The sequence below is a fragment of the Myotis nattereri genome (assembly GCF_964212035.1).
Source record: "Myotis nattereri genome assembly, chromosome: 6".
NCBI lineage: Eukaryota > Metazoa > Chordata > Mammalia > Chiroptera > Vespertilionidae > Myotis > Myotis nattereri.
In genome coordinates, this window is record NC_138081.1 from 47,546,103 (window position 1) to 47,558,051 (window position 11,949).

General features: G+C 45.9%; 1 protein-coding gene across 1 annotated transcript; it reads left to right on the forward strand.

The window, feature by feature from the left end:
- Nucleotides 1-1,444: 1,444 nt before the first annotated feature.
- On the forward strand, nt 1,445-7,002 carry PNRC1 (proline rich nuclear receptor coactivator 1). Its single transcript, XM_081093939.1, has 2 exons — nt 1,445-2,150; nt 4,296-7,002. The coding sequence occupies exons 1-2, from the start codon at nt 1,611-1,613 to the stop codon at nt 4,737-4,739; spliced, it is 984 nt and encodes a 327-aa protein (XP_080950065.1). The 5' UTR covers nt 1,445-1,610; the 3' UTR covers nt 4,740-7,002.
- Nucleotides 7,003-11,949: the final 4,947 nt, after the last annotated feature.

Here is an 11,949-nt window from a genome sequence, read left to right on the forward strand (position 1 = left end):
GGTGGTCAGTGCGCTCCCACAGGGGGAGCACCACTCAGCCAGAAGCCCTGAGCCAGGCTCACTGCTGGCAAACGCTGTGAGAGTGGCGGGAGCCTCTCCGAAGGATGGCTGACACCGCCCCCCCCCCGCCCCCTCCCCCAGGGCTCCTGGACTGCGAGGGGGCGCAGGCCAGGCTGAGGGATCCCCCCCCCCTCAGTGCACGAATTTCATGCACCGGGTCTCTAGTTAATTATAAAACACTTATCAAGCACTACAAAGCTGAAAAGTATTGGTTAGAAACTGAGGATACAGAGACGTATAAGATTATTACGTTCTAAAAACCTACCATCTAGTATGGCAGGCAGTATGGATGTTAAATCTCTGTTCTTGCCAAACCTAGACTGGAGTTCAAGTTCTGATATTAATTTACTGTATGATGTTTGACAAGTACTTTTTGCCTCTCTAAACCTGTTTCCTGTCCTATAAAATGAGGAACTATTCCTTAGCGTTGTGCGATTTGTATGAGATAATTTACGTAAAGAACAGCTCCTGGCACATCAGCTCTTATTTAAGTCGCCACAGTTCTTTTGTGTGTGTGTGTGTGTGTGTGTGTGTGTGCGCGCGCGCGCGCGCGCGCGCGCGCGCAGTGCGAGCACCTGATGAGAGCGAGGTTTCTATTTACAAACAGAGCAGAACACCGTGCTGCAGAGCTGTTCCACTTTCTCGGGGACGCAAGCCTCCTCCATTGCTTCCTATTCGCTCTCAGGCGGCGTTCTGCGATCCCAAAGTCTCACAGTCCTTCAAGTACGAAGGCAGTAACATTCCCAACGCCCAATTACGGATTTATGGAAAACTTTTTCTCTATTAAGGGGCAGATTTCAATCACTTAATTCCACCCCCTTAATTCTTACTCCGATTACCAATGGCTAACGAGCAGCGTTGCTCAGCCGAGTAAATGGAAAAGAACGTGAACCACGACTGAGTTTCTTCACGGTTGCTAGGAAAGAAATCCCCGTAACGTACTTTGAAATCTTAAAAAAAAAAAAAACACAACAAAACCCAAACCGATAAAGGGCTGGAATAAGACATTACTTCCCCAAGGTCAGTGGCCTTGGTGCTTCCGGATTCTTTCTCCCTTCCTCCCGCCCCCCAACCTCGTAACCCCGCAAGTCCATCCCAAACTCAGCCCGACCTCTGCCTGCAAGGCGAGGTGAGGGGAGAAGGAAGGAAAAGGGCGGGGGAGGTGGGGCGAGCGGAACTTCATTGTTCGCCGGGCCCACTCTTCCCGAAGGGCCGGCGGGCGGCGCCTGCGCAGTGCGCGCTCTTTGTGCCCCTCTGCAGCAAGATGCTTGTTTGTGTGCGTGTGTCTTTCCGAGGCGCTGGAGGCGGGGCCGCGGGCGTGGCGTGCCCCGTCGGGTTCTGATTGGGTTTTCGGGGGGAGGTGGGTGGGTGATGGGGCGGAGCTTCCGATAACAACACTCGGAGCTGGAGCGGAGGCTGTTCGTTGCTGCGCCGCCACCGCCCGCGTCCTCGTCCGTGCTCCGCTCGCCTCTCGGCAGCAGCCGTCGCCCTGTCCTCTCCGGCTTCGCTTGCTCCTCCTCCTCCTGCTGAACCATTTTCCTCCCAGAGCTATGACCGTCGTCTCCGTCCCGCAGCGGGAGCCGCTGGTCCTGAGCGGCCGCCTGGCCCCCCTCGGCTTTTCCGCCCGCGGTTACTTCGGGGCCCTCCCGATGGTGACCTCCGCCCCGCCGCCTTTACCGCGGATTCCGGACCCTCGGGCACTGCCCCCTACCCTCTTCCTCCCTCACTTTCTAGGGGGGGACGGTCCGTGTCTGACCCCGCAGTCACGAGCCCCAGCACCTTTGCCCAACTGCAGTCTCGCCCCGGCGGGGGGCACCCCTCGGGCCGCTCCAAAGAAGCGGCGAAAGAAGAAGGTGCGGGCCAGCCCGGCGGGGCAGCTGCCCAGTCGCTTCCACCAGTACCAGCAGCACCGGCCGAGCCTGGAGGGCGGGCGGAGCCCCTCCGCGGGCCCGAGCGGAGCGCAGGAAGCCCCGAGCCAGGCCGCCGCCTCAGCCCCGGGTCCTGCGGCTGCAAGCCGAACTGAGGAAGCGAACCCTTTCCCCGGCCCGCTGCCCCCCGCGGCACCCGGCCAACTCTCGTTACGGAAGGAGGTGAGTGCCGCGAGGGGGCAGGGGACCGTTGGGGGATTCGGCCCTTCGACGGCCGCCGCCGGGCCCTGGGGCTGGTGCTCTGCCCGTAGGGGGGTCGGGCTGGGGGGCGGCTGTTTACTCGGGAGGGAAGTTTCCGTGACGCCCGCTCTGTTCTTGCAGCGGGGGACGGGGGGAGGGAGAGGCTCGCGGTGGCGCCGCTGATTGGCTCCCGAAGGCCAGCCAATGAGAGGAGCGGCTGCGCCCCAGCAACAGCCCCGATTTAGAAGGCTGGCGGCGTTCCAGGGGGTTTCAGCGTTCGGGGCGCGCGGTGGGGGAGGCGGCCTGGGGCCCGGGGGTGACGTCAGCGCGCGCTACGTGCGGGTCGCTGGGGCGCTGATGAAGGAGGCGAGGCCGGGAGCGGGTGGGCGCGGGAGGGGTGGGGGCCCGCTTTCTTGTTTTCCCGGCGGTGGGGACCTCCGGCACCGGTCGGCCGGCGCCGGGCGCGCACACTCACGCCGCCCGGGTGCGCCGTTGGGGATGGGCCGCGCTGGCGCCAGTCCCTGGGGCTCGCTCTCTGCTGAGCTGTGAGGGCGCCCATCCAGCCGGGGCCCTGCCCCTCGCGGGGCCGCCCTACTTAGCTGTGCTTTCGAACTTCCCAGAGCTGCCTGCCGCGGCGGCGCAGTTCCTCTTGCCGCTTTGGAACGATGTATTTTGTGTGCTAGTGTATCCGATGAACGGGGTTTAACGTTGTCTGCCGTATGCTGTGCGGGACTTCTTCGTGGAAGGTGGTTCACTGCGTCCAAACTGAAATTCTCGAAAGAAGACTTATCCATTGAATCGACGTTATGCTGCCCAATTGTCGTGCCCCTGGACTGCTATAAAGTTTATTAAAAACCTCAGTGGGATTAAATCGTTAAAATGACTTGAAATTCACCTTTATATCAAAGTAAAACGTTTTATTGACTCAGTTTCAAACTTTTTCACCATAATAAAATGAAAATAAGTTACTGCCATTTGTTGAAAGGCTGTTGCGCTGAGAGATTTGCAGCTTATCTAGCGGTGCCATTGGAAAAATTAAATTTGTTGGCGCCAATTTCTTAAATTATTTTAGATTGCTTTCAAGTTTTAAAATTCGAAGGCTGTTCTGAAATATTAGTGATAATGTAGCGAGTTTTTGTGCTTTGATTCCAGGTCAGTAAGCCCCTTTCTCTTCCAGAATGATGTTAAACTAGGGACTCTCTTAGCAGCTTCCCTTATGACATGGAATATGTTAACCAGTTCTTGTATATTTGTGTCCTGCTTCCCTACCATATTTCAAGTGTTGGAAGGGCAATGTGATTAATGGATTACTTTATACTTTCCATCCAGCCATGCCTTCCTAGAAGGATCACTTGAGTTAAGAAAATAGAATTAGTGTGGCAGTGTTTTTGGAGCAGGTGTGAAACCAGAAAGTGGAGGGGACAGGCAGAAAACTTTTGTTTTCTGACTTGCTATACCTGGAAAAGATGACAGACAGTGATATTATTTTAGTATTTGAGTTTTTATTTTAGTATTTAAATATCTGAAAAATTTTGTTTTCAGAAGCTAGGAGATAGTTTTTCTGGATACGTAATAACCATTATCAAAACACTTCTTCGTCTAAAATCTGACTTCTGCTAATAAAATTTTTATTTATTCTGAATTAGCTTTTTGACAGTACCTGTCTTAAAGGTAAATAGTATACCTATTATCATAGTTTTTATTTTTAAACAGACTCTCAACCAACCAAAATGAAAGCATTAGAAAATTTTTCTTGGCAACATCCTATTGTAAAAACACTGACCTTTGTCAGAAACAGGCTGGCATACTCTTCCTTACAGTTATAGAAAGATGGACTGGGGGTTACTTTGGGTTTTTTACTTTGACATTTTAGAACTGGTTTATACATTGCATACTGGTAACAGTGGTGATCAACTATATTTTTAGTGGTATACAAACAGATATGTACATGTTTGGACATCCAGTGATAAATGCAGCAAACATACGGTTTTAACCAAGACAGTGAACTAAAAGTTCAATGTAACTAAATATGTAACTATTTAAATATATATTAAATACATAATATGAGGTTTGTGACTGGTTTCTATCATGAGACTATATTCACTTTTATGTTCCTTGTCTTTATAGGTTTTAAAATCAAACATGGGAAAATCGGAGAAAATTACCATTCCCCACGGGCAGCTTGTTCATGGTATGCATTTGTGTGAACAACCAAAGATAAACAGACAGAAAAGCAAATATAACTTACCACTAACCAAGATCACCTCTGCAAAAAGAAATGAAAATAACTTTTGGCAGGATTCTGTTTCGTCTGATATAATTCAGAAGCAGGAAAAAAAGCCTTTTAAAAACACTGAGAACATTAAAAAAAAGCATTTGAAGAAATCGGCATTTCTAACTGAAATGAGCCAAAAGGAAAATTATGCTGGGGCAAAGTTTAGTGACCCACCTTCTCCTAGTGTTCTTCCAAAACCGCCTAGTCACTGGATGGGAAGCACTATTGAAAATTCCAACCAAAATAGGGAATTGATGGCAGTACACTTAAAAACTCTCCTAAAAGTTCAAACTTAGATCTCGGATTTCAGTATGTATATAAAACATAGTTTTTCCCAAATCCCTGAATTCTTGAAAAAAAAATTGGTACAGAAATGGAAATTTGCCTTGTTGTAACCTAGGAGGGCAAAAGATGGGTTTTAAAAAATTACAAACAGCTTGTATTATGTTTTATATTTTGTAAATACTGTATACCATGTATTATGTGTATATTGATACTTCAGAGGTACATTATAGTTTTGTTATGAAAGTATATGTATTTTGCCCTGCCCAAATGGTAGGTGTTTTGTATATATATATATACAGTGGAGAAAATTTTAAGTGTGCTAAGGCACATGAAGACCAATTTATTTGCACAAGGTACTGAGAGATTTTTCAAGAAACAGCTGTCGAATCTCAAGGTGAAGATCTAAATGTGAACAGTTTACTAATGCACTACTGAAATTTAAATCTGTGGCACAATCATTGTAAACATGAGTTTGTCTGTTTCTCTAAATTGATTTCTGCCTTCTAACCTGTAATTACTGGAAAACTACTCACGTTTACTAAACTTAATTTCTGGTTTTTGGTTTATATCCATATCCAAATTTAAAATATCTCTTAATTTTAATGCCAACAAAATCGGTTGTAATCAAATTCTAAAATAATAATTTGGCCCCTTCCTCCCCCTTTTATAGTCTTGACTCTTTGTGTGTGCCTGTTTTTCATGTTTGTGTGACTAGGAGGTGGATTTTCACTTTCACTTTACTGGCTAAATGTGTTTAACTTTATACTAATTATCCATCTCCATCTGGAATTTAGAGGGTTCCATAATAGTACCTCTTAGGGGAGGAATTCCCCATTTTACAAAAGGAAATGGTTGTGGTCAAAAGTAAAGCTGATTAGTTGATAACTTAGAATATATTTATATATGAACTGTTTCATAAAGTACTATTTCACTTGACCATACCATACATTTTTAGTGAAAGAAATGACACTTGTTTGGTTTGCTGGATTTATATTGGTAATGATTGGTGGTACTTGAACGAAAGCAAGCATAATTGATGTTAAAATAATAGATGCAGATTTGGATTCTGAAGCTTGCTTGAAGATAAATATGGCAGCTAACGTATTTTTGTTAAAATTTAAACTGTTCTTTTACTTAGTAGTATGTAGTTTTTAGTTACAAAAAGCTAAAGTTTATCTCAAAAAGGAATTTTTTTTTGAATGGGCAATATTTAGACATGAAAAGGAAAAACGTGTTAAGAGGGTATATAGAGGATTCTATAAGGTAGAATAAAGGTGCAACCCTCCTTACTAGTAAAAATAAAAGGGTTCTATGGTTTACATTTTACCCTCAGACTATGCAAAACCAACAAAGGATGCTCACATGGCCTGCAGAGTCTTAGGTCTTACCCTCCTGTGCCATTTGGTTCACATGGGAGAGGAGGAATTCACTTAACTTTCTGGCTGTACAAAGGTTGGTAGTGGTGTGGGCATCTTAACTTAGAATCACTATTGACTTGAGTAGTGAGAGAGTATAACGTGTTACAGCTGCCACAAAATCAGAATTAATAATTTGCTGTCTTGTAGATGCAGCTCATACGTAATTCAGCCAACCATTATTCTTTAGCACTGGCTTTGTTTTTTGTTTTGGGTTTTTTTGTTAATTACCCGAGGGTATTTTTCCATTGATTTTTAGAGAGTGGAAGGGGGAGAGACAGAGAGAGAAACATCAATGTGAGAGAAACATGAATGTGAGACACTTGCCAATTAATTGGTTGCCTCCCACACATGCCCCAACCAGGGCCAGGATTGAGTCTGCAGCTGAGGTACGTGTCCTTGATGAATAGAACCTGGGACCTTTCAGTCTGCGGGCGGGTGCTCTATCCACTGAGCCAAAAACCAGCTAGGTCTGGCTTTATTCTTTTATGTATGTAGAGAAAGCTATACTTCATTATGTGTGTGTCACACACACATACATAGCTATATATAGCTGGCTTTAAAAATGCATTTAGAGAAGAAAGATACTCTTTTAAAAAAATCTTTATTGTTGAAAGTATTGCATGTGTTTCCCTTCTTCCCCATTGACTTCTAGCCCACCCCAGGCCTTCACCCTATTGTCAGTGACCATGGTTATGTATATGTGCATACAAGTTCTTTAGTTGATCTCTTCCCTATCTGCCACCTTCCCCGGCCTTCCTTGTGAGGTTTGACAGTCTGTTTAATGCTTCTGTGTCTCTGGATCTGTTTTTGTTCATCAGTTTATTTTGTTCATTACATTACACATATGAGTGCAATACTTCTTTCTCTGACTGGCTTATTTCACTTAGCATAATACTCTAGGTCCACCCATGCTGTTGCAAATGGTAAGAGTGCTTCCTTTATTACAGCTGCATAGTATTCCATTGTGTAAATGTACCATAGCTTTTTGTACCCACCCACCTGTTGATGGGCACTTGGGTTGTTTCCAAATCTTAGCTATTTTAAATTGTGCTATGAACATAGGGGTGCATATATTCTTTCTGATTGCTGTTTCTGATTTCTACGGGTATATTCCTAGAAGTGGAATCACTGGATCAAGTGGGAGTTCCATTTTTAATTTTTTGAGGAAACTCCATACTGTTCTCCACAGTAGCTGTACCAGTCTGCATTCCCACTGGCAGTGTACTAGGGTTCCCTTTTCTCCACATCCTCGTCAAAATTATTTTCTAGTAGGTGAGCTTTCAGCCTTGTAAAAGATTTTCTAAGGGAAGTGTTAACTGGTAAAAAGAATGACTAAAATTCTTGAAGGCATGACATAAGGAAATTAGTATTATCCTATCTAATAATAGACAAAGATTGAAATTAACCGTACCTCCGCTACACTTCCCATAGGCTAATCAGCAAGATATGCAAATTAACCACCAACAAAGATGGTGGCCGGCAGCCACGCAGCTGAAGCAAAACAGGAGGCTTGCTTGCTCCAGTGATGGAGGAAGCCAAGGTTCCCTGCCTGCCGCGGCCCGGCTCTGAGCTCTGAAAGCAGCTGTTTCAATTATAGAAGCTAAACCAGGGGTCCTCAAACTTTTTAAACAGAGGGCCAGTTCACTGTCCCTCAGACTGTTGGAGGGCTGGACTATAGTTTAAAAAAAAAAACTATGAACAAATTCCTATGCACACAGTGGCGGCAAAAACACCCAGTGGGCCAGATAAATGGTTTTGGCAGGCCGCATGTGGCCCGCGGGCTGTAGTTTGAGGACCCCTGAGCTAAACAAACCCCAGATACCTGCTTTTAGCCAGCTGGGGCCTCAGAGCTGGGAGGCAACAATGTTTCGATTATAGAAGGTAAATAAATCCCAGAATAAAAGAAAAAAGAAAAAAAGGAGAGCCTGGGAGCTTCAGCCGCCGGTGGGCTTGGACAGCCTGAAAACTCTCAGCCCCTCATCCAGACTGGCCAGGCACCCCAGTGGGGACCCCCACCCTGAAGGGGGTGTGACCAGCTGCAAACAGCCATCAGCCCCTCACCTAGGCTGGCCAGGCACCCAAGCGGGACCCCCCACCCTAATCCGGAACACCCTTCAGAGCAAACCAGCCGGCCCCCACCCGTGCACCAGGCCTCTCTCCTATATAGTAAAAGGGTAATATGCAAACTGTCCCTAACAGCAGAAAGACTGGGAATGACTGGTCACTATGACACACACTGACCACCAGGGGGCAGATGCTCAATGCAGGAGCTGCCCTCTGGTGGTCAGTGCACTCTCACATGGGGAGCTCTGCTTAGCCACAAGCCAGGCTGATGGCTGCCAGTACAGCAGTGGTGGTGGGAGCCTCTCCCGCCTCCTCAGCAGCACTAAGGATGTCCGACTGCAGCTTAGGTCTGCTCCCCGCTGGCAAGTGGACATCCCCCGAGGGCTGCCAGGCTGCCAGAGGGATGTTTGATTGCCAGCTCAGGCCCAATACCCCGGGGAGCAGGCCTAAGCCAGCAGGTGGTCATCCCCCAAGGGGGTCCCAGACTGAGAGGGCACAGGCCGGGCTGAGGAACCTCCCACCCACCACCCCCCCCCAAATGCACAAATTTTTGTGCACCGGGCCTCTATGTAATAAGAGCCTAAGTGACCTTTACAGTGGAATGACCAGAACAACCAGTAGCTATGATGTGCACTGACCACCAGGGGGCAGACGCTCAAAGCAGGAGCTGCCTCTTGGTGGTCAGTGCGCAAAGCACTGCTCAGCCAGAAGCCAGGCTCACAGCTGGCGAGTGCAGCGGCGATGGCTGGAGCCTCTCCTGCTTTTGCAGCAGAGCTAAGGACCAGGCGGACATCACCCAAGGGGTCCCGGACTGCAACCGGGCCTCTAGTAAAGTAATAGATTTTATAGTTTGAAGAGTGAACAAAACGAATTAGGCTTCAGATAATATTTAGTGAAAAATATTAAAAGTTGAATAGTTTTGGTGTTACAGTAAAATACTATTTAGCAGCCTTAGTCCCTTCTAGTTGCTGTCACAAAATACTAGAGACTGGGTAGCTTATGAACATTTGTTTCTCACAGTTCTGTAGACAGGGAATTTGAGCTGATTTGGAGTCTGGTGAGAACTCACTTAAATGGTGTCTTTTCATTGTATCCTTACATGGCAGAAGGGTGAGGGAGCTTTTGGGGGACTGATTTTGTACGGCACTAAGGCCATGCATGAGGGTTTTGCTCATGTCCTAATCACTTCTCAAACGTTTCACTACCTAGTAATCATCACCTTGGGGTTAGGTTTCAATATAAATTCGAACCATAGTGCAACCCAGTTATTATTCAGCCACCTTTATTTTTCTCCCATTGAAGTCTCTTGTAGAATTTTTTCCAATGTTTCTATGATTATATTGGGGTTTTCTTGTGGTTGTAAAGCAAACATTGCGTTTGCAGTCACCAGCTTCAGACCTAAATTGTAGTGGCCTGAAAGGGGGCTTGTAAGAGGTGAAAGGTTTGTAAGTCGAGTATGTGAGTAGAGAAAATGGTTATATGAAGTGGCACTTCAGTCTAGAACAGTGGTCGGCAAACTGCGGCTCTCGAGCCACATGCAGCTCTTTGGTCCCTTGAGTGTGGCTCTTCCACAAAATCCCGACTTCTGCGCATGGGCCACAAAGTTTCAATCGCACTGTACGTGTGCGCCTGCATGTGGTATTTTGTGGAAGAGCCACACTCAAGGGGCCAAAGAGCCGCATCTGTCTCGTGAGCCGCAGTTTGCCGACCAACAGTATAGGTGAGTAGGCTAAGTAAAGGACAGGCTGTATCCCCCTTATCCACAACAAAATGCCTGAAGAGGTAAATCAAAAGTAATTTTTTTCTCCCAGAAGGTAATGACTAATTCTGGTTAAGCGTTGTCTAGTTGGGAATCTGACACCTTAGAAGTACAATTGAGTTGGACCTTAAAACATTCAGTAGTATTTGACATGAAAAGAACAGGAAAATTGTCAAGAGGAAAAAGTCTGAGCAGACAGTTGTGTGAAAAGATGTAGACTAGTTAGTTCGAGAACTGCCAGGAAGGAAGGTTCAATGTATTGAAAGGCGTGAGGATAACAACATGGAGGGCCTTGAATGTCATGCTAAAGAGTTTCAGCTTTATTCTGTAACCATGGTATAGCCATCAAAGGTTTGAACAAGGGAATGAGATTCCTGCTTCAAAAGGAAACTAGTGAAAAGACAGGGCAGGGCAAAAGTAGGTTTACATTTGTGAGTGCATGAAACAATGATTAATTATTGTATTCATTATTTTCCATACAAACAACTGTAAACCTACTTTTGTCCCACGCTGTATAAACTGCTTGGAAAAGGAAAGCTTAAGACAAGACAACCACTTGAAGATATTTCAGTAGTTCGAAAGAGAAAAGAGCCTAAATGACATCAGAGGAAATGGGCATGGACTTTGGGAGATGTTTTGGAGGTAGAATTAAGAACTGAGCAACTGAATGGAGGGTAAGAAAAAAGTTTTTAAATCAAGCAGTTAAGATAAAACTAGCAATTAGGGAACTCTGGAACAGGGTCATAATTATAGAGGAAGATAATTTTGATTTGCATGTTGAACTTTTGAGGTGAACGCAGGATATCCGCTTGGAAAGACATGGCAAGCAGATAGAAGATAGGTTAGGCCAGAGATAGACCTTTGTTAATTAGAACATGAAAATGGAACAGAAATATTTTGTTTTCCTACGTGCTTTTGTTTTTCCCTTCACAAGGTTTAACACATTTAACAGTGCTCTTGACCCAATCTTCCTGCTTCCTATAGACTCACAATGTCATCTGTGATAGTAAATTAGTTGTTGAATTAGAAAGTATTTTCTCTGAAACAGTGTTAAATGGTGGTTGGTTCTCTGCCTACCTGTAAAAGTCTGTTAGTGAACAATTCTCATTTAAGTTCTGAATTCTGATAGTAGGGGCCCAGAATTGGTGAAAAGGAGGAATAGAGGTTTTCTTAGTCCCAGATTCGAAAGTGGGTAAAACTATAATAATAAAAGCATAATATGCTAATTAGACCAGACAAAGCTGGGGCTGTGAGGGAAGCCTGGGTCCCAGGTGCCTGCAGGTGGCTGGAGGGAAGCCTGGGTCCTGGATGCCAGAGGGAAGCCAGTGCCGGCAGCCGGGAGGTTGGGGGGGGGGGGAAGTAATTTCGTTCATCGGGCCTCTAGTCCAGGGGTCCTCAAACTTTTTAAACAGGGGGCCAGTTCACTGTCCCTCAGACCGTTGGAGGGCCGGACCATAGTTTAAAAAAAAACTATGAACAAATTCCTATGCACACTGCACATATCTTATTTTGAAGTAAAAAAACAAAACGGGAACAAATACAATATTTAAAATGAAGAACAAGTAAAGTTAAATCAACAAACTTACCAGTATTTCAATGGGAACTATGGGCCTGCTTTTGGCTAATGAGATGGTCAATGTCTGGTTCTATATTTATCACTGCTAGTCGTAATAAGTGATGCAAGTGTGCATCAGTTAGTCTAGATCTGGTTGGAGATTTCAGATGTTTCATTCTGGAAAAAGGCTCTCCTAACTTCAAAAAAATAGACCTCCTAACTTCAAAAAAAATAGACCTCCTAACTTCAAAAAAAAAATAAAATCCTAAGTTGTTCTTACCTCGGTCCTCCTGCGGCAGCAGGCTCTGCACAGGCAAGCTCGTGACTTGTTCGATCACACCGGAGACTGAGAGGAGGAGTCGAGAGACAGAGAGAAGGAGGGGAGTCGGAGAGTGCGGCGCACATTCCACACATGCGCACTGCGG

Excerpts from the sequence above, each read along its gene's own strand:
- PNRC1 (XM_081093939.1), top strand. The coding sequence starts at position 1,611 with ATGACCGTCGTCTCCGTCCCGCAGCGGGAGCCGCTGGTCCTGAGCGGC. Across the intron at positions 2,151-4,295 it reads AACTCTCGTTACGGAAGGAG|GTTTTAAAATCAAACATGGG; the intron begins GTGAGTGCCGCG and ends TTGTCTTTATAG.